The sequence below is a fragment of the Pleurodeles waltl genome, chromosome 11, assembly GCF_031143425.1.
Source record: "Pleurodeles waltl isolate 20211129_DDA chromosome 11, aPleWal1.hap1.20221129, whole genome shotgun sequence".
Lineage (NCBI taxonomy): Eukaryota > Metazoa > Chordata > Amphibia > Caudata > Salamandridae > Pleurodeles > Pleurodeles waltl.
The window spans coordinates 83,671,216-83,695,002 of NC_090450.1; the positions used below are offsets into that span (position 1 = coordinate 83,671,216).

Sequence of the window (23,787 nt, forward strand, 5' to 3'; positions counted from 1 at the left end):
CCTGCAACAGAAAATGCACAATTTTCACCCAAAGTAATCATAAATTTAGGAACTGAAACTTAACTTGATAAAATGGAAAGGGAACCCAGAATAACATCAAAGGATGGGTGTGCAGAGTTAAAGGGTATGCGTTGACACATGCAGACAGTTCTTTCACTTTCATTGGCCTATAACAATTACAGCATTTCTATAGCGCATGCTACCATTTGTCTGGTGTCTAGGCGCTGAGAGTCAGTGTTCATTATTATCCCTCTTAATGGTACTGATTTTATAAACCTGCAAGGCCGAAAGGCTGAGCGGAGCAGCCAAGATATGAACCCGTGACCGTACATTTAAACACACAACTGTCGCATTAGCACATCGAGGTATATTTCACCAGCTTTACAGCGCTATGGTCCCACTGTCGGGTCAGTGTAGAGCAGATGCATGCAGGAAGGAACTGTGTCCTGAAGGTACATGCATCGTACAAATAAGAAAACCCAATACAGACTATTACTTTGACCGCCACTTCAAAATAAAACCAATCCACCAAATTTGCGTCACTTTCACTACGTCAGTTACCATTGAGAACTCCTCAATAGAGCGTAAAGGAGGCGGGAATAAAGAAGGTATGACATTTTTTTGTTCAAAAGGAACACCATGGCAGGTTTTTAGCAAGCTCCCCATCTGTCACTCACCGTCCTGAAAAAAATGTGGCACACTGCATGAACCGCTGGCGAACATGACAAGGAGCGGAGATTGCTCTCATATGCCGCGGAGCATGGAAGCGATTACCACTCCACCAGCGTGCCACTCAGCTGACCGGTGATGGATGTGTTCGCCATTAACCTCTCTTTCGTCTCTGCCAATATCTCAAGCGCAGAAAATGTTTGCTCAAAACAATGATGATTTATGGGGCCCGGGGTGTCATGGGAGATTTACAGGACGGATCCGACAGACAGGTAATAGGAATCAAATGGTGAGCACAGCGGAGGGTTTAAGGAGTACTTTGTTTTATCGGATTAAACCAATCAAGTTTGGTTTACATCATACTGTCTTCAATTACAGTCCTAGGTCAGCGGTGTGTTTAGACTATATTCTAAGTGCATGCAGCCCCGCGGAGTAGTGGGTGGCGGTGAACTCTTAGCTGCAGGGGCTGTAAAGGCCCGAGGCTAGGAATCAGCGAACCTGACCCACAACCAGACCGCCTTGAGGCGGCTCCCAGCTCCCAAAGCACCCCTGAAAAAAATTGTGCCATATGAAGCGCCCTTTAAATAAACAAAATTGCAAACAAAAAAAGCCACATAGGTTTTACAGGTGTAAGGCTGTGCCCCCTTAAAAGATGGCCTTTAGGGGAGGGGGACACATTCAAAGGAGAATGCTCCCCCCTCCCCACACACCCCCACCTACCGTCCAGGTCAATCTTCCTGCACCTCTCCTGTCAGCTCCGGTTACTTTCTCACCTGCCAGGATAGCATCCTTGGGGGGCAAGACGTTTACCTGAGGATCTGGTCCGAGGAAGGCTGAAATATCTCCTATTTTTTCTTGTGCATATACTATGCTCTTTCTTACACTGACGCCAAACGCTCCTCCAACATGCTGCATCTTGGCCCCAGGTAGGGGATGGGATCTGGTCCCACCTTCAGTAAATCAGATTTACAATATTACTGACCTCTTGTAGTGTGGTGACGGCCTGTTTATGCCTTCATCCTATAACAGGTGAAGTTGCCCTTTCCTACTGGGACACGGTCCTTCTTCTCCAGCACTACCTACAGGAGAGCACAGGAGTGTACCAAATTATGAGGCAGAGTCGATTAAATTACGTGGCAAGAAAAGGCCAATTATGTGGCATAATGCAACACGTTTTTAATAGTACTACTTCATTATGGTGTCATTTTGACACGTCAGGGTAATGGTTTTACCTCATTAGTGCCACTTTAATGCTCAAATACAGATATAAGCAACTGAAAGGTAACCGGTCAACCTTTGCTAAGGGGCTTCAACTGCACAGCAAGTTGTCACTGCATTTTTGTGACTTTTGATCCATTAGAGCTAGGAACTGTGTCCACAATGATGTGGATACCGCTGAGCCACACAATCACAGATTTCCAGTGGCAATGTCTACAAGAACTACCCAGGTCAATGTACCGTGCAACAACATCCGGCGCAGACCGAAGAACTGGCAACCAAGGCCCGTATTTATATTTTTTTTGTGCCGCATTTGTGTCATTTTTTGACGCAAAAGCAACGCAAACATACAAAATACAATTATGGCCCATATTTTTACTCTTTAGCTCCACAATTGCTCAGCTTTTTGGCGCAAAAACGGAGCAAACTTACAAAATACAATTGTATTTTTTAAGTTTACGCCACTTTTGCGTCAAACAATGACGCAAATGTGGCTAAAAAAAAATATATAAATATGGGCCTAAATCTTTCCACCCACAAACACTGAACACTCTAGGTACTCGTCACGTGTGCATGGATATGGAGTTCTAGCATGTGCCCCTGTGTGCTTCGCCCCAGGATCCTTTTGACCCCCAAGATCCTTTGTGAGTAACGTATAGCCCTAATTTAAAACAGATTCTTTACATCACAATATTTTGATAATTGAAAATAGATTTTTGGAGATCATCTGTGGGGCTCCGGTAAGTACCCCCAGGTCCATACTAAATGCACAGAAGCACACATTAATGGTAATTGTAAGCCTTTTTTGACTCATGGTGTGACATCCATCCTAGGTAGGTGGGGTGACCCCTGACCTTTAGCTAGCTAATGATTATCCCATTTGCCGGGGTCGTCATGAAACAGCTTTAGATGTTTACACACCTTCACTCAATGACCCCTTAGATAAGATAAAAAGTTGAATAAATCATGGGCCATAAACTCATCTGTCATGCTGGCCTCAGAGACTGGACTGAAAATTCGAGACCACACAGGTTTTTACCACTGAGAAGCTACGAGTGACTCTGACCCATCCCTGAGCGCCAGCCGCTGTTTCTGTCCCCACATATCAAGAAAAAAACATAGGACGGAAAAAAACATCCTGTCCTGGAATCTGAACACCACGACATGTCAACCGGCTCGCAGTCAAATGGAGGCACTGGTTTTGAAAACGTTCTTTGACAAAATGCAGATTATATTTCGCATATCTCCTGTTTAGACGTAATCACGTATGTCACTGATTAGGGGAGCTACAATGGTAAACAGATCGGATATAATTCTGCGCATGCAGTCATAAGCACCTCAGATGTTCCCCCCTAGAGCTCTTGAAGAAAAAAAACTAGGGCTAAAGGTCCCCCTTTGCTTGATTGCACTTGGCACCGCCCAGGGGGGTCATACCTTTCTCTTTAAAGCAGGGCTCGTGCAGATAGATTGAAAGTGAATGTCACCGAAGCTGACGTCTGAAGAACAAAGCTTCTGAGCAGGAAGTGGGGCCTCCGCGCCGTCTGTCCACAATGGACGTCTGTGGGGCCCTGGCTGCGCCCACCAAGGTCACGGCGGTGCCGCCAGCCCTTGTCAGGGCTTCGCCGTCTGCCTGTGATGACAGCCATGACTTGGCGGAACAGGAAGCCTAGGCCTCGTTCATCCACGCACCAGCACTTAATTTAATTTCTACAAGCAGTTATCGGATGCGTCATCATCAGTGTGTCAGAGTCATATATATTGCATGGTGCTGGCAGTGACTGGAAGAAGAGATAGCGTGCTAGGTAGGGTTGAAGGTACCCCACCGGTCATGCAAGTTTATGAATTAACTGTACGCCAGCACCTAAGTGCTTAATTTGTGCAGGTGGAGAGCGCCATGTCAAGCTTTGAAAGCAATCTAGAGGGAGAGTTTGTAATATAAAGTGGAAAAATGTATTCCCCTCACCATTGAGTTGCATTGAAGTGGGGTCATTATAGGTGGGAGAAAGCTAAAATAAATCATTGTTTGGCTTTAAAAAATGTAGGGCCCGATGTAGGAAAATCCGATTTTGCGACTTGCAAATTGCGAGCCTGACCGACTCGCAATTTGCAAGTCGCAAAATCGGATGCAGGATGGTGTCCCTGACACCATCTGCGAATCGCAAGGGGGTCACAAAGACCCACCTCATTAATATTAATGAGGTGGGTCGCAATTTGCGACCCCCTTGTGATTCGCAGCATTCACAGGGATGATGTCCTGCTGGAGACAGCAGACCACCATGTCTGTGACTGCTTTTTTAATAAAGCAGTTTTTTTTTCTTGTATTGCAGCCCGTTTTCCTTAAAGGAAAACGAGTTGTAATACACTCGAAAAAATGAAACTTTTTGTTTCATGTTTTCAGAGCCATTCACAAAGGGCAAGGGGTCCCATGGGGGCCCTTTCCCTTTTTGCGAATGGGTTAGCACCCATTTGAAATGGGCGTTCGCGGTCACAAAGCAATTCTACATCGCGATGCGACTCGCAAATAGGAAGGAGAACACCCCTTCCTATTTGCGAGTCGCATTCCCAATTTGCGAGTCAGTAACCAGATTACCGACTCGCAAAATGGGAATGAGCATGGCGATGTGCGTTTTGCATGGCGCAAACAGCAAAATTCGCTGTTTGCACCTTGCAAAACGCTTTCTACATCTGGCCCTAAGTGTCGCCATCCTGATCTGCGTGTGTTGTCATTGGCACTCATTTTTGTCAACGGTGACTTATTTCCGTCATCAGATTTTGACCAAGAGCAAGGCAGAGAGAGACAAAAAATGGAGGAAGAGAACTATAGAAAAACAGAGAGAAAAGGAGAACGCAGGCACAAAAACCAGCCTAAATAGTGAGATACAATGACAGTAGGATTGTGGTTTGGAAGAAAGAGGCACAATCGGTGCCTAATTTGTAAATAAAAACGTGCCGGTGCTCTCCTTTAAACACGCGGTTGCTGCAATTAAATGTGCGAGCACGGAATACAGAGGCAGCGTAATCCTGAAGGCATCTCTGGCCTCATTAATCCATTTACAGCCACTCCCTGCCCCTTCAGCTTACTCTTGCAGCTTTCTGCTTTTCCCCTTTTTGACGCGTTTTCGTATTTCTCTTCCTTCGTCTTTCCCATATGTGTCGTTTGCTCGCAGTAAATGCTTGAGGCAGAAAAATAAGTACCAGCCCTCAAAAATAAGTGCTGGTGCTCTGCACCTTAAACAATAAGCACTAATTAGCTCTGGGCTCTTTTAAGCTCAGCAATAAAGGAGTTATTGTGTGATTAAATTCAACATACCATAGAAGTTGGATAAAACAGATTTCCCCATAATCCTACTAAAATAAGGGACCAATAAAATGGGGTGATAGTTACTAAAAGTCTCAGGACTTTACCTGCAAAATTTCACTCCAATTGGTATGGCAAATTGCTGGTGTGCTATCACAACAACCATTATTGCACGTTACTAAGAGTCGGAGTGATACAGCTTCTGGTACATGAAATCCATATTCACTGATAATATTTTTGAACAATAATGCAATTATTATTATTATACACTGATTACATGTTTTTTTGTGCACAGATCCATTGCCTCCAAATTCTCCCAGGAATCTCCAAAGTGGGAACTTTACAATGAGTGCAGACGGCACCTTTGGCGTCATAATTTACTGGGATTCACCTCAGGAAGAAGACTTGGAAATCCATCACTACAAAATCTCTTGGAACTACTGGATACCCCGGAAACACATCCTACTAGCAAAGAAGGACCACTGGAGGCTGTCAGATGGTGTGCGTATGTCTGTCACTAATTGTGTCCTGTAAACACCTGATATGATTAGGAAAACACATTTCTGAATTTGTGCTAACACTTTATTCACTATGAGAAATGAAAAGACAAGGGTAAGGCTACAGACCTTCCAGTGGCAGGTGCAATTCTCAGGGCATGGAGGAGTGTGGGACCATGTTTTATATGGATGTCCTTCTTGCAGTGCTTCATTTATGCTGGTGGCTGGATGTGTTGGGCAGCTGCACTCATTTTTGGGGACCAGGACTTATCTTTCATCCTCTAACACTGACTTAGAGCAAGAGAGAGGGAAAGACAGAGTAGGGAGAAAGATAGGAAAACAATGAAAAAAGGAGAAATCAGGATGAAAGAGAATGTCTAAGGTGAAGTAAAGAGACCTGAATTGCAGAGTGGTTGAAGAACAAAGCATGAAGTCGAATCTAGAATAGATAGCCTTTGTTGTCTGCCACACTGACATTCATCAGCACCAGCTCAGACATCTAAGAAAGTTTAGTTCACTGCACTTATCATTTATTTTAATTTATTTACAAACTAAGCACCGCCAACTTGTTACGATGTGCTGAAGCACATTTGCAGCAGGTAGGCCATTACTCTAGATGGAAGACTATGGCCCTGATTAAGACTTCGGCGGATGGAAAAGCTTGTTTGCCGAAGTTCCGACGGGCAGGTTGCCACCAGTGTGGCAGCCTCCCCGCCGGGGCCAATACGAGTTTCCCACTGGGTCAGCGGGCATAAATTCAGTTTCCGCCCGCTAGCCAGCAGGAAATGGCCTGCAGCATTGTCTCCTGCACAATAAATGGGGGAAGCCCTAGTAACCCCACTATAGCCGGGCTGGTAAGCAGTGGTAATACGGAAGTGATGTATAGTAGGGAAAAATACCCATAAATTAAGTGTCACATTGAAGACCCTAATTAATCACTGGAAAAATGTTAAAAACCATGTTCTTTATATAAATCAATATTTTGTCTCCTTCTGTCTCACCCTTCTACATAAACCACAACATATATAATGAATATTTAAAGAACATCATTAATACAAATACAACATATATATCACACCACAGTATACATAAGAATATACAAAAGACAACAAGCAGGAGTTTAAGCGAATTAGCACTAAACGCTTACAAATAAATTCACATTTATGGGCTGCCAAATGACTTTTTCCAAAGCAGTCCTCCAGTTGAGGTAGTGATGATTATTACCGTCTGTGATGGATAATTACTCAAGTCTACTTAAATGTGGTATAATCATATATCATAGTCTCTAAATTCATTAGTTCATAACACTCCTCCAGTTGTACGTCGACACGTTTTGGCCCTTTAATTTCTGGCCTCATCAGGACGTAGGAAGCGGTACCTTTGATGATGTCGGGTATCCGTTCGACTGTATTATTCTAGGCAAGACAATCTAATTGTCTAATTTTTATATTGGGGAAAGCAGATCCCTCTCTGTGAGACCAATTGTTTCCTCTGTATCCATGCCTGCATCTCCGCAGGCAGGTAGACAGAGGAAACCTCTGCTCGCAGCAAGGGAGAGCTGACTGACAGCTCTCTCCCACTGCGAGGAGAGTGTTTGCTGTGACTTGGTTGGCAGCTGCCAAAGCTGCCGCCAAACCACAGCAAACAGCAATGTTCCAGGAGTGGGCACCCCGGACAGAGCAAAAGCGGCCCTGGGGGGTGGCAGTCCCCAGGGCCACCAGTGACTCCATGAGGGTGGCCCCCCTACAAACAGTATTGCCCCAGGAAGGTGGTGGTCCCCAGAGCTGCCGGGGGTGGGTGTGTGCAGGCAGCCCCCGCATTACATTAATAGGTGTGCCCCGGGGAGGTGGCAGTCACTGGAACTGCAGGGGGGCGGGTGGCCCCTGCACACTTAATGGTTTGAGCCTCGGGAGGTGGTGGTCACCAGGGCTGCGGGTGGTTCCTATGTCTTTGGTGCCGGTTGATGAATCTTCACAAAATTTTCCCTCACGTCAGCTGCTGTCTGGAACGTTTCGGGGTGATCAGTCAAGCAGGGGCTGAGAAAAATGGGGAGGGTCTCAACTCGCTTTTCTCCATTCACTTTTCCATAGGGATTTTGAAAGGCGATAGTGCCAAAAATATTGGATGGAATTATACCAAATTTGGCAGAAAAGTAGGTCCTGGTCCGGAAAGCAACCTTTTTATGGTTTGGTGTGAGTCCATTCATTGGTTTTCTTGTAATTAACTGGAAAACAAATTAGTAAATTTAGGGACATGGATTAGTCACAACTCGTACGCAGAGAATTGCAAATTTGCACGAAAGACCGAGCAGTGTGATTGACTGCCCGCAAAGTTGCAGCTGCCATTTTATCAACTGGCAAAAGTCCTGGGTGGTGGATTTTCACAGATAAATGAATAGAAGGGGTCAGGGTAGAGGTACTATGACCCCATGGGAGTAATGAATGGGATTGTGAGGGACCCATTATGAGTTAAAAAAGGTTAAAAACTCCTTTTTTTTTAACGATTGTGGAGTCGCAACTCCGTTGCAGCGCTCAGCATGGCATCATGATGGGGGTCGCAAAACCTGCTGATGAAGAAAATATATATTCACATACTCACTGTTACACACACTCAGACCCACTCACTCACCCACTCACAGCCCCCCTGAAACCCTCATGCACCCACTCACAGACCTGCACAGACACTGACGCACCCACTAAGACACTGATGCATGCATTCTCACACCCAGACAGAGACTCTTACATCCACTGTAACCCCCAGATACACCCTCTCACACCTATTCTCACACCGAGAGAGACAGGCTATTGACAACTCCTGCCACCCATGGCCAAAAAGCCATGTGCAGCGTAGGGTTGGGTGGTTAGGGTGGTTGGCCCCAGGGTCTGGCTACAGGCCAGGTCTTGCCTGCAACCCCTGCCACTCACGGGATGAAGGCCATGTACGGTGCATGGTTGGGTGTTTATATGGGGTTGGCCATGCACGGCGGTGAGTGGAATAACAAATAGTAATGAAGATTACTATACGTTAAAAAACCTTAGAAAGTCACTGAAAAAAACAAAGATTACAGGGAGGTTATAGTCAGGAAATAGAATTTCAAAAAAACATAGAAATTCACTTAAAGTTACATGGAAGCTATAGTTAGACTCACACGTCAAACTTACAAAAACATAGAAATTCAACTGCTATAGTCAGAGTTATCTGGAATAACTATAAGTTGTGCCCTAAGGTAACTATAACTCGCACCCTCTCCATGCACTGCTAATTACCCCACAAATTACTACACTCATGACATCTTTGATAACATCATTGATAATATCAATGTAATATTTGCAGTAACATTTTTAGAGAAAAAACTGTGCATGGCGGGGCGTGAGTTATGGTTACCTTAGGGCACGAGTTATAGAATCCTGAAAGATCTGTGAAGTTGCCAAGTTGTTACAAAAACCTGTTAAATTCAAGGGGACCTGGTGGAAAGATGCACAGTCGAATGATATCTTTAAGCTTTTTGCTGGTGTTCCTCTCTTGCTCATGTGCTTGGCTAATGCTCCCATCCAAGTGAGAGAACTTTCCTTCATGAATGTGCCAGTGTAGAATCTCCACGAGCACAGTCAGTATCGTAGCAGCTGCCACTTCTACGACATCAAGGTGTGCTCAGAAGACAAACCAAAGAACACTTTTCCTAGTATGGTCCCAATTGTGGGGTCTTTTATCAGAATGTTTAACATCTTGGAGGGAGAAAAAGAATGCTAGTTTGACTGGCTATGAAAGGGTCATCAACATTTATTTGTCATTGGAGCACTCATATGCCCTCACCCATTTACGTCCTGTTCCAAGAAGCTGGAAAACGTTTGCAGATTTGTGGCAATTATTCCCCTAGAATGGGAAAAAATATTCGAATTTGGATCCAATATTCCAGGATCCACATATTATTCTTCATTCCAGGGGAAATAACTTATAATCCTTAGGTTTAGTTGTGGACGTGCCACTCAGAACCGAAGATTCTGGCCCTCCAATATCTGGCAGCTAAATCCGAGGAGCTCGTAATGAAGCCTAAGTGAAAGCCAGTTTTCTTCATATAAATCAACAAACAGTTTCAGGCTCCAAGTGGAGTTGCCTCACTCTGTTCCTTTTGCTTCTGTACCACAGACCAAGGTGAATATTTAGAGTTTGACGGAGGTGGATATTCACCAAAAAGTGGCAGATGTCCTGTGTGTCGTATTAAAAGTGATTTTCATAGAATTCAGTCTCACTTTGAGTAGCATGGGTGTTATTACTCTACTCTAAAGCCTTATTAAAACAGTCATAGTTTATGTTTCTGTAGTTAATGACATTCTTTTTTTTTTTCAATTTTTATTTGGACAACCATCATTCTCATTCCTACATGTTTAATGGTGCAGCATCCCGACCACTACATCATCTTAAATAAACGTTGAACTCCAGATGTTGTTTTACAAAAATACAGCAATTTTAGAGTTCATAATAGAAATCTAGACCAAATGGGTCAATATTTTGTAAACAATATTTAAGACCCTATAGGCCTGAATTAGATCTCGGCAGATGGGTTACTCCATCACAACGGTGGGTGGTAACCCGTCCTCCGAAATATAAATCCCATTATATCCTATGGGATTTATATTTCAGCGGATCAGATATCCGTCACCCTTGTGATAGAGTAAGCCGTCCGCCGATATCTAAATCAGGCCCTATGTTTACATAGGATGATATTTCTGTATGCAGTGTTCTGACAAGCAAATGTAAGGAAACCTTAAGGTTAGATCATCATTTATATTTTACGGGGTGGGCTACAAAAAGGCTGAGGGTGCAGCAGCCTTGGCTCTGCCAGTTTGTGCCAACCCGTCCACCAAACTGAGAGTTGTCTGCTTGGAGGTGGAGCCTTTTTGCCTTAGGTGCACTCATTGATACTACAGGAGCACTGTTGGCAAACAGCATTTGCTAAGACAGGCCACAAAGTTATGGTTCCACCTTGCAATATTGATGTTTTCAGATTCAAAGTCTCCAAGTGCAAGCTCCTGGATAACCTCTTGTGTGGTTACTGCACTATATAAATCAACATTACATAACATAACAAGTGCTGATTGATTTATAAGAAACCAAAAATACATGAGCCAGGTGCCTGCAATTAATTCACTACATTCAGGGTTCTAAAATTCATTATTAATTTTATCTAGTTTCCTTGATGGGTAGATGGCTTCTGAAACCAGGACGTGCAATCTCCTTGCTACTGGTTTCATTTTTGGGCTTTTACTCCATGCTATTAACTTCTTTTGTAAGGTTTCAAAAGAACTACCTTTCAGATGGGAATAGGGATTTTCTGTCATTTCTTATTTTGTAAAGAAAAGTAGCTAAAACTGTGCTTAACTTAAGTTAATGTTGTTGACATGGTACACTAAAAACAAACAAGAAATATCCATAATTTAAAAGTTTTGCAACCCACTGTCCTATTTATAACAATGCATAAGGGTAGCAACACGCATATCTACAGTCTTGAGATATATACATCCGTAATAAATGTTTTTTTCTCCAGATGAAGACGGAAATGGAACTGGATGGACTGCAGCCAAACACAGAGTACCTGGTACAGGTGCAGGCGATATCTTACTGGGGCCAGAAACGTCTCAAGAGTTCTAAATCTCTGCTTCATGTACATACTCCGCTCCTGGGTAGGAAAATGTATCTTTCTTTGATCATTGTCAATTTACCAGCTTCATTGTCAGTAACAGGGACAGACATTTTAATGTTTTCCTAGATGTTGAAATTTCTCAACAAAAAGTAGTAATTTTTTAATTTCCACCATTTACGCCATGCGGCTGAGAGAAATATGTTAAACTGTGCTTAAGGGTGTCCATGAGTAGCTATCAATCTCCTAGAGTTCACAGAAATCCTAGATATCTTTCAAATCCTCAGAATGTCTTAACATTTTGAGGATAAGGTTGAAGAAATAATCTGAATCATACCAGAAATGATACGAGAGAGAGTTGGAATTGCTAATAGTCTGCCATTTGTAATGGTGGATCCCAAGATTTGCTTCCAGAAATCAGGCCCCAGATTTACTGAAACTTGTATCCACCAAGAAAAGTGATGCAAACCCATGCAAAGTGTAGAATTGTGATTTTCTTTATAGGGCAAAATTTGTTTTTGCGCTAGAAAGTATCCCCAAAGTTATGAAAAGTCCTCCCTAATAGTCAACTAGCACAGTACATAAAAACCATTCCCTAATACAAAAGAGGCACAAATCATATATAAAATGTTCATGTTGTGGGTGATGGTTGCCCATCAAGAGTATTGATTGGCATGTGGAGGAGGTACCAATGGCAAGTCTAGGACAGCAAATGCATAAATACTTGGTGTACATCATGGTGTATAGACGGTATATTTGTGTATAACCCACAGGAACTTTATAATCATTGAATGGTATAAAATTGATGCCTAGAGCCCATACAGTATAACATGGCATATGAAAACCTGAGTCATAACATGACATTCACGTTTGTACATGACATATGAGTCACATGTTAGCATTATTTTTATTACAACAGATGGGCCACCTGAGCGCTTGATGTCATTCCAGTGGTTTTCAATAACAGGCTGATATTGGATCTTTTTTTTCAGACACTTGCAAACACATTTTAGCACCAATCAATGGTTTTAGTAAAATTAAATTGTGTTATTTGAGGACAGAGTTAGTATATTATTAGGCAAAGAACATAAATAGATAATCAAATGTGAGAACTGGTATTGGGGGGACACTAAGGCCCTCATTACAACCCTGGCGGTTGGCGGAGAAGCGGCGGTCTTACCGCCAACAGGCTGGCGGTAAAATTTTTTGGAATTATGACCATGGCGGTTACCGCCATGGTCACCCTACCCCCAACATTACATTACACATTCACACCTGACACGCACGCAGGCACCACCAACACACATACCCGCACACACACCAACAAACATGCCAACAGCCACACACACAGTCATACACACACACCCACATTCAGACATACACGCACACATCCATACAGACATACATACAGACAGACACGCACTCATTTCCAAACACACAACACCCCCCGCATGCATACACACCCCCTCTACATACACACACGCACGCACACCCCCATGCACGCACACAACACCCCCTCACCCCCCTCCCCTAACAGACGATCAACACACCTGGTCCGTTGATCCTCCGGGAGGGGACGGGATCCATGGGGGCAGTTCCGCCGCCAGCACCCCGTCAACAGAACACCGCCACGCCGAATCACAGAACGTGATTCGGTGGGCGGTGTTCTGTTGACGTGGCAGTGGAGTTGGAGCAACCTCCACTTCCCCGCCGACCGCCAGTATGGCTGCTGGTGGCTCTCCGTCCGGAAAAGGACGGAGGGCTGCCAGCAGTCATAATGCGCTGAGCGGAAAACCGCCTGCACTGGCGGTCTTCAGCACAGCGGTCCCTTGGCGGTCTTGTAAAAAAAAACGCCGAGGTTGTAATGACCCCCTAAATGTATTTTAAGTAAAACACAAGGTAAGTGCTTTAACAAAATATTTGAAGCTGATATTTCAACAGTAAAGCTGCATTAATTTGGGGACTTAGGCTGATGGCAGCATGTTTCTTTGGCTATAGAATGCACTTTTTTCCTGCTGTGTCGTTTATTTCTTGGTTCATACGACGTTTTCTAATTTATGTTGATAGCTGTTAATGCCCTGTGTCTTACTACATCTGAGTGTTTTCTGAAGCTTGTAATAACAATGAAATCTACTGCTGTTTATTCAAATAGTGCCTGTAAAATACATGAAACCTGAGGGATAGCTCTGGTGTTTAATCTATGATATAGGGTCATCTGTAGATTTTTTCCTTTTCCATTCCATGGATGTCCAAAGAGATATTTAGTCATAATATAGAAGAGACAGGATGGAAAAATGAAAGGAATTTGTAAGTAGAAGTAGAGGCATATGCTTTAAACAATCTGAAAAATTGTAGGAAACTGTTTCAAATTATAACTCCAATGTATTTAAACATAGGACCTTATTTATATATGTTTATTAATACTTTATGTTCAAACTTTTGTGCAAGGTAGTCCATCCAAATGTGGTGAATATCCCGTGTACTAGAAGCATAGGCTATATTGACCTTGTAAACAACAGCCGGACATCTACCATGTTTATGATGGAGTATTCCATCCGTCAAACTCTAAATAAGGCCCATAGTCTTTAGATAATCTCCTGGGGACATTGGATGTGAAATAACAGTTTGTCCCTTTTTACCAAACTATTCTGATGTTGTAACCCTCATAAACTACTGGTGGAGGGTCAGACTCAGGGCCTGATTTAGAACTCAGTGGAGGGGTTACTCCATCACCATGGCGACGGATATACCATCCGCCAAAATCTAAATCCCATTATGTCCTATGGGATTTATATTTCGGCAGACGGTATATCTGTTACTGTTGGGATGGAGTAACCCCTCCACCGGGTTCTAAATCAGGCCTTTAATGTTTAAGTATCCAAAATATTTCTTGGATGGCCCTTTTCAATTTCCTGCAAGACATCAATTTTAACCAGTTTCAATCAACAGTTATACAGGAAATGCATAATTTGTTCTATTTTTAAAAAAAAATTTATCTGGTTGGTCATAAGATCACTGTTGGGAGAGATGGACCCACTACTGTAAATTGTGCTCTCATGACAGTTTCAACATGGGATTTAAATCCCAATTATTTGACTGTTCAGTAGCCAACCCTGGCACTCACCATCCCAGCATAGCTGTCCCAATTTCATAGGGCAAAAATGTCACACGATTACAATAGCTCACCTCAGAGATATTACTTTCAGTTTTTTTTAAAAAAGAACACAGTTCACTTGTTCAAACTCTTGACACTAGTGTGAATGTTCTCAAGTGAGTGGTTTTTCTAGCTCCAATGGTATTTTGAGATATAATTTCCACTACTTTGAAAGATAAATGTTTTTTGTGCTCACATTGTCAGATGTCAAAGAACGCAATCGGAATCCTGATGCTGAAGTATCGAATGAGTTACCAGCGCTACAGAAAACGTCACTCATAAAGAAGGTGGAAGCAGCCTCTCCTTATTACCATGATGGCCAGTTGCAAGTAAAAATCTATTGGAAAAAAACTGAAGGTACATCAACCAGATGAGGTTTAATCAGATGCTGACAGCAGTATATGTAAATCACAGACTTTCAAACTGGTCAGTGTCTCTGAATGTTTGATGGGAGTGCAGTAGAACCGGTCACATGTCCAGCTAGACTTGTCAAGCTAGACTCCAAGGGTAATCTTGTGATGTTATTGATTGACACTGTTGATGAGTACCTACTGTAGGGGGTGGGCAAATGGCAGACACATTAAAAAGATGAAAGGAAGAAGAGAGGCCGGACATTCTTGGGGAGTGTGAGCCCTCAAAAAGTGTCCATAAGTAATATTTCTGGGAGTGGAGTCTATGGGGTGAAGATACTGTGCAATGGGTCTAAGGATGGGAGTTCCTGTGGGAGTCTACAGACCGGTGGAATTGACTCAGGGAAGGGACCAAAGGAGTTGGAGATCTGAAGGGTTTGGGTTTTGGTGGGAACTGTGCTGGGATGCTCGTGAGGCACCTTGTACAATGTTGGCTTACGGTGATCCCTGCATCATACTGGCTTGCTGGATTTGCAGTGCAATTAAGCCATGTAAGGGGCTCCTTCACAATAAAGACTGGCGTAGAGCTTTTTCACAGTCTTGGATAATGGGGTGGGCTCCTGCACCATAATGGCCGACGGGGCTTGGGAACTGCAAATGAAAGTACAGCTATGAAAACTTATTATTTTTCTTAACTTGAATTTACTGGGATAGCATTGACAGTATGTGTTTGCTTTGACTTGTATGTGTTGTTCTTCTAAAGTTAGTTTGTTGATCTGTGTACTTGAGGATGACATTCATCAATATTTCACTGTTTGTTTAAAGAGTTTCAAAGACACAGGAGTTTCCTGGTGTCGGAAAAAATATGAAAGTAACAGCAAAGTCTCTGGCACTGGGGATTGAACTATCTGACTGAGGTGGCCAAGAAGAAATGCAGAGCATCACGCTGGAAACAAAGTACTCCCCAATCTGCCAGCTCCCAGACTGCCATTACTTTTCCTTTAAGCTTTAGGGGATCTGCAGAGTAAACAAAGAGGACCTTAAGAGACACTAAAATCAGATGTGATGCTATGTCATCCCTTTTAATTGGTCAACAAATAAATGTAACACAAGAACACTGGTTTGCGTCAGTGCATTGGCACCAGTCACTCTGACCATTATCACTGCCTCCTTGGTAGATAAAACAGTTCTGGCTCCTGGTAATGACACCGCTCTCTTCATTGGTGCATAAAGCTAGATGGATAACCTCAGTACCTTTGCCAATGAAAGGTCAGTTTCAAATGGCCAGGTCTTCTCCACCATGGAGACTGAGTTCTTCATCTGTGGCGTGTTCAGGTTTTGGCACTCAAGCGCCCCCTCATGTTTAATAATAACAAAGAATAGGCTAAACATTAAACATTAACCTCCTTGAATGTTACAACTGCAACTCATTGTGTGATCTATCAGTCATCATAAAGGGAAAGGCATCAATTTTAGTAGCTACATAGCATTTGCTGTCTTCTTATGATAGGACAAGCAAATCCGATATATTTGTTTGAAGGTCAGTGTGTCTAATATGATAGATGAATCCTTGTTTTGAAAGACTGTGGTGGAGACACAAGGGTGCAAGCCACTGCAGCATGGACTTTCTGGAGCCATCTTTGAATGTTAACTTCCTGTAAAGGTTTCAATAACCTCACATTCTCATTCCCATAAACTACTGATTCCAAATTTAGAGAGCACGTTCAACAAAAACCTTAATCTTTTTGATAAAATTGCATTTGCAGTTCTTGTATTGCGGGTAAATGCTAACATGTATGCCTATTACGATTTACAGACAACCATGGGGATTCCAGTGCTTACTTGATAAAATGGAGGCCTATAACTTGTGCGGGCAACAGCACAGCAGACGAAGAAAAAACAACAGTCCAGGTACATATGGTGAAGCTTAATTTTCAGTAGCAGAAGGTTCACAGACATCACGGTGGATGTAGGAAAAATAGTAACTTAGTCTACAAAAGGAGTTTAAATATCCTCTAGCAGTGAGTGACTTCACACACACACCGTGTCTTGTGTACTTGTGATGTCATGCAAGTGAAAATGTCCATTTCATCCGTACAACAATTATATAGGTTTTAGGGTGCATAATATATATATATATATATATATATATATATATATATATGTAAAATTGGGTAGTAAAACTATGTTGCTGCAAAGGACCCACAGGTATGTTCAATACCTTTACAATGACTGCCCTTTTTTCCAACAGCTCCTTGCATTCTGGAAATAGTGGTCTCGCTTTTTATCTTGTAAATATAATCCCAGACAGTAATGTTGGTAGCTACAAAGCCATGATTATACGAGCATGTCACTCAAGCCATTGTGCACTTGGCACCTTTGACACTTTAAGACAGAGGTCTTCAATCTGGGGGCCGCGACCCCCGGGGGGGCGTGGAGTCCTGGAAAGGGGGTTATCCCCCCAGACGATTGTTAAAATGCCTCAGGTGAACTTTGATTTATTGAGTCTCCTGTGCTGTGAAAGCCACAGACAGCTAAGGAGGCCTTCATACTAGGGCACCTGCTTCCTGAATGAAATTCAAATGTGCTCTACAGGCTGATCTGCAAAGAGTTAAGAGTAATCTGCGACTGTAAAGGATGCTTGGGAGCTGATCCAGTCACAAAGCTTCGTGATAACAAACATCTATTTTTTTTTAGGGGTAGTGGAAAGAGTTAAGAAGTTTGGGGGTCATTCTGACCCTGGCGGTCGGTGACCGCCAGGGTCACCGACCACGGGAGCACCGCCAACAGGCTGGCGGTGCTCCTAAGGGCATTCTGACCGCGGCGGTTCTGCCGCGGTCAGATGCGGGAAACCGGCGGTCTCCCGCCGGTTTCCCGCTGCCCTGCAGAATCCTCCATGGCGGCGGAGCGCGCTCCGCCGCCATGGGGATTCTGACACCCCCTACCGCCATCCTGTTCCTGGTGGGTCTCCCGCCAGGAACAGGATGGCGGTAGGGGGTGCCGCGGGGCCCCTGGGGGCCCCTGCAGTGCCCATGCCAATGGCATGGGCCCCCGTAAGAGGGCCCCACTCAGTATTTCAGTGTCTGCTATGCAGACACTGAAATACGCGACGGGTGCAACAGCACCCGTCGCACCTTCCCACTACGCCGGCTCAATTCTGAGCCGGCGTCCTCGTGGGAAGGTTGATTTGCCCTGGGCTGGCGGGCGGCCTTTTGGCGGCCGCCCGCCAGCCCAGGGCAAATCCCAGAATACCCTCCGCGGTCTTTAGACCGCGGTAAAGACCGCAGAGCGGTATTTTGGTGGGGGAACTTCGGCGGGCGGCCTCCGCCGCCCGTCGAAGTTAGAATGACCCCCTTTGTGTGCTTTTAATTGTAGTTTCACAGCACTTACTTCATCTGGAGGTGCTGAAGGGGCAGCTATTTAAAAAAAAGGTATTACATATGCTCTGGTGTTACTTAAATCTACTATCTTACGTATTCACAGTGCTTTCTGTCACAGACTGTGACCTCGTGGCACTAAAAATGCACGTCACTATTCTCAACTGCACCAACCAGGATTTAATTCGGTCGCTCTCCGGTTACTCACAGACCTCTTCAGTGCATTAACTAATAGGTGCACTACAGCGCATGTCCCACTGAGTAACAACTTGCTTTTATTTATTTTTCATTTCAGCTGGCTGTTAATTTATATGTAACTACCTGACGGTGAAAGACTTAAAGCAACTATTTTGGGTTTATTTATGAGAGGCTTGCACTGCTGGAGCATCACTTTTTTGATGCTCTAGTGGCACAACCCTCTCAATTATACGTATGAGGTGACACAAAGCCACCCTGCGTGGCTTTGAATGGCCTTATAGATATTAAGTAAGGCAAAGCAGCGGAAGCTACTGCATTGCTTTTGTGTCAAGGCGGCGTTCCATAGTCCTTGCGGTGGGTGTTCCCAGGCACCACCCATGGATGTTTACGCTGCCCCAGATTTACAAAAACATGTAAACTGGGGCAGTGCCAAACCCTACGCCTCCCCAGAGCAGGCATAATGAGGAGAAATGTTTTAATTTCTCCTTGTTTTTCCTCTTTCAATTTGTGTTGCTATCTGCTGCACATATAGAAAGAGGTACAATGCCTCTCTGGATTGTTTTTGTGCAGGAAGGTGCACCTTCCTTCACAAAAACAATCCTGCCTATGTTGGCGCTAGGCAGCAATTTGTGCGCCAGCGCAGGGGGAAAGGACAGAAATGCACTCTATTTCATAAATACGGTCCAGTCCTGCCTTTTTGTATTGGGGTAGGGCAGTGTAGCAAGGAGACTTGTGGCACCTTCCTACGCCAAATCCTCATAAATGAGGATCTTTGTTTTTAATTACACCTTTGACCACGTACCCACACTCATTGACCTTTTGTTTAATATTATTTCCTCATAGTAAAAATTATTTGCTGTGGGAAATCTGGTCCCAGGCCCACTTTTAAGTACCCCTGAAACCCGGCTGCACCGAAGGGCAGAGTGTGGGTAGTGAAGCGGCGCAGCTGAAGAGGGACGTCCAGCGGAAGAACGGCCGGTGGTGATTGGAGCGGCCCCTCCAGGAGAAGGTCCCGAACCTAGAGATTGAGGCAATGTGATCCCCGTGCCATTGGAGGCAGGTATGCAGCAGGTCCAAGAGTGGTGTAGCCGGGTGAAGCAGCGGTGACTATATGTGCCCTGCTGTTGACCCCGGGCGCTGCTGCCTCGTGGTGAGACAGTGTATGGAAGTGAGCTTTCATTGAAGGTGGGCTGTAAGGAGAAACTCTGATTGTACACAGGCGCCCCATGACACGCCTGGGGTCCCGCAGCAGAGAACCCAGCTGACCTTGCCGGGGGGTGCAGACCTGGCATGGGCCCAGTAGTATCTGCTGCTGAGGTAACTGTACATTAAGAGAGCGATAATGGGCAAAGACAAGCCGGCGCGGACCGTCTCAGCTCAAACGCGCATGGATCAATTTACTACGAGCCTAAGTGTGACTCATGTCCGAGACCTGGCATCGGGCGTCTCTGGGGGAAAATTGACACCAGTCGGAGACCTGGCAACCATTCTTCAGGCCATCCAAACGTCTCAGACAGCGGTGGAAGCCAAAGTTGGGGAGGTCAGGGTCAATGTTGTGCTAGTGCCCCAGGATCTCCACAATGCCACTGCTCGGATCACAGAAGCAGAATCAAGAATATCTGCTATGAAACATAAACAGATTGCCTTAAAAACACAAGTGTCCACTTTATCGGCCCGTACATCAGAACTACATCGCAGGACGGAAGATGCTGAAAACAGATCCAGGTGAAATAACCTTTGTATCGTAGGCCTTCCAGAGAATACAGCAGCCTCCTCTCTAACCTCTTTCTTGGAGGATTGGTTCAGATACTGGATGCCTGGAGACTGCCTCATACCAGGGTTCGCCATAGAGCGAGCCCACAAGGCCCTGCAGACTAAGCCGCCGCCAGGCTCCCCGCCAAGACCGGTGATACTTTAATCCTTCAATTTTAAAGACAGGGATGTAGTGCTACAGGAGTCGCACTCCAAGGGCGATCAGTGCTGTGATGGAGCAAAGGTCCTTATCTTTCCAGATTACATGAGAGATGTTCAATTGCAACGCCGATCCTACACAGAAGTCAAGCAGAAACTGAGGGCGATGGAGATACCCTACCATCTTCTTTTTCATTGCAAGGCTCCGAGAGGTAGACAACAACAAGACCCGCTCCAGGAGGTGCAGGGCATGGCGGGGCTTGCCCTTCGGTTCCCCCGTGAGGCCCCCGTCGGGGGTACCACAGCAGGGACCCTACCAGGGCACTCAGCAAGCAGTGGCCCTGGTGGAGCAGAGGGGGAGTCGCGGGCCGATGCCTGAGCGCTTGGAAGTAGCTAATGACTCCGACCTGCCCGAAGACCGCTGCTGTAAATTCAAGAATGGAAGGGGAGATGGCAAGTAAAACCCACACTAAGCACACGTTGCACTAAAACTGCCTAATATCCAATGCTCTTTAATCCAACGGTATGGAGCGGACCACCACTGCCCAATAGATTGGGATTTAAAACTCGCTGTGTTAGAGAGTAAGATGTTTTATAAGGGCAACAGATGCTTCTTGGGGGAAGTATGGGGTGGGATGGGAGTTGGGGGGGTATGGGAGTTGAGGCCATGTAATAAGGCATTCGTTATTGTTATCTAGATTCATTGTTTGTTTGCTGTTACTAACAAATGCACAGGGAGGTTGGCATATGCTGCTGTGCAACGAAGAGTACGACACACAACAAGACGCTATGCCTACTGTACTGGGGGGGCCCAAAGGATATCCAGGAGGACCCATGAGTAGGAATTAGATTGCAATACACCCACAGACAGAAGGGGACCGGTACACATTATTTCATGGAACGTTAATGGTCTTCTAGACAAGATTAAGCGCGCAGCTGTAATCACATATCTTCACCTCCACCGACCTGACATGCTAATGCTGCAAAAGACTCATCTCCTAGGGGACTGCTGTCCATTTCTGGCCAGTAAGGGCTCTGACAGGGTATACCATGTCAGGTTTGTGCACGGCTCGAGGGGAGTAGCAATACTGCTCGACCGCTCCTTTCCTATGGTGGTAACCCAAGTATGGAGGGACCCACAGGGGCGATATGTGGCTCTGACTGGGAAAGTTGAAGACCTCACGATCAATGCCATTAGTGTGTTTACGCCCCGCCTGCAGCAGTGTGCAAGACTCTAAACGATCCTACCAACCTGCTTCTAGATCTACCCTGGGGAATCATCATGTTTGAGGGGAGAGTTCAGTGCAGTTCCCAAACCCACGCTGGACATGACTGTGTCAGGCTCGCCACGGCCGCCGGACTGTATGGATGGCTGGCGTCCACAGGGCTATGCGATGCATGGAGGGTGTGGCACCCACGGCATCATCACTTTATGCACACTTTGGCAGCGCACCGTACGCAGTCTAGAATTGACCTTGTTTTTTGTGGCCACAGATTGCTGCCATCTCACGCACATTGAAATTTTACCGCACGGGATATCTGACCATGCTCCACTCCAGTTTGTTATGGGGCCTGCCCAGGCAGTGGTCTTCCCCATGTTGTGAATGAATGCATGGTACTTGAAGCAGAAACGTCATGTCCAACAATTAAAACAGGCGCTCCAGGAATATTTTGCCCTCAACAGAGATTCAGTTCCCTCACCTGGAGTTCTCTGGGCTGCCGGTAAGGCGGTGATGCAGGGGACGGCCAAGAGCCTTGTCCGCTCCCGAGAGCGATCCCACACCCTTCACATTACTCAGCTGAAGTCCTGGGCCGTCCAGCTGGAGGCGGAACAAAGTACGCAGCCAAGCCAAGTAGTGGCCAGACAACTCCTACTGATCCGGGAGGAGCTCCGTGACCACTCTCTGGAGGCGGCTAAACACCTTTGACGGGTGGCCAATGCCAAGGTGTATGGATGGGGGACAAAACTGGGAAGCTGCTTTACTGGTTGGCTTCCTATTATCAGTCATCTAGAATTATCCCCAAAATCTTTAACGCACACGGAGAACCAGGCTCCAAGAAGTAGCAGACACATTTGCCCCATATTATGAGGTATTATATCAGGCATCGGCAGTGATTGACTGGGATCATGCCTGACAATTCTTAACGAACATTCCCCTCCCCGAACTGCCCCCTCTGGAGGCAAACATATTAGACAAACCACTAACAAGAAAAGAAATCGGGGAGGCCATTTCCTCGCTGGGGGTGGGTAAGACTCCTGGGCCCGACGGGTTCCTGTCAGAATATCATAAAGTGTTCCGAGACAACCAGATACTGCACCTCAAAGCCTGTGGGGCTCCTTTCCGGAGGGGTTAGATGTAGCAACTATTAGTGAACTTCCCAAAACTCAACCACCATCACGGCTATATGCCAATTACAGACCAATATCCCTTATTAATAGCGAAGTGAAGATTTATACCGCAATTCTTGCCTCACATCTTAAAAGGGTGCTACTGCTGCTGATTCACCCGGATCAATGTGGATTCATGGCCAACCGTAGCATGTGACACTCTGTACGTCATTTACACATGGCCCTAGCTCGGCGCCACTAGTTGCCCCAGAACCTAGCCCTTCTATTTATTGATTTTGAAAAGGCCTTCGACACTGTTGACTGGGTATTTATCTTCCTAGTATTACAATGTGCAGGTTTGGGGCCGAGATTCCACCGACTAGTCCATGCCTTATATGCCAACTCCACGGCCCGAGTGCAGGTCAACAGTACCCTATCTTCTATCCGCAGGGGAATGCGCCAAGACTGCCCCTGTCCCCTCTTCTTTTTACCCTGGCCATTGAACCTTTGGCACAACTGATCAGAATAGACCCACAATATTGCAGCTGGAACTCGGGAACATCCTCTGAAGACCGAGTGGCCCTGTATGCTGATGATGTTCTGCTCTATATGACGGAGCCCAGTGAAACTGGCCCACGGCGCTTCCACATTCTGCGTTGCTATGAAGAGGCATCAGGGCTCAAAATGAACCCTGCAAAATCAGTGTTGGTGCCCTTAGCATTGTCGCAAGCTTGCTATGATTGGCAGGGGGTGGTGCCCATTTGCTGGGTGAGCTTTAAATACCTTGGTATATGGGTGGCCCTCCTTCCGTAACTCACATGGACCCTAAATCTGGCACCATTATTATCCCAAATCAAAGTGGACCTACAAAGGTGGCAAGTACTGCGGTTAAAAAATCCTTGGCCTCGTGGCCTTATATAAAATTATGGTAATACCACGCATTTTATATGTGCTCCAGAATTTTCCATTTTTGATTCCACGTTCCTGATTCTATACACTGGAGAGAACTACCACCTCCTTCCTCTGGTATGGTGCAAGACACCAGATAGCACTATAGCACTGCCAGAGGGGGGTATATGATGGGGGGAGGGATATGGCTAACCCTTACCTATACTACTTAGCGACACAACTCTTGATGGTGCATGGCT

General features: G+C 45.3%; 1 protein-coding gene across 1 annotated transcript in view; it reads left to right on the top strand.

Moving 5' to 3' along the window:
- Positions 1 to 23,787, top strand: part of LOC138265432 (anosmin-1-like) — a 134,490-nt gene that overhangs the window by 90,363 nt on the left and 20,340 nt on the right. The window contains exons 7-10 of the mRNA XM_069213132.1: positions 5,481 to 5,686; positions 11,228 to 11,363; positions 14,679 to 14,831; positions 16,641 to 16,735. Of these exons, the coding sequence (XP_069069233.1) occupies positions 5,481 to 5,686; positions 11,228 to 11,363; positions 14,679 to 14,831; positions 16,641 to 16,735 (590 nt within the window). The remainder of the gene's footprint in view (positions 1 to 5,480; positions 5,687 to 11,227; positions 11,364 to 14,678; positions 14,832 to 16,640; positions 16,736 to 23,787) is intronic.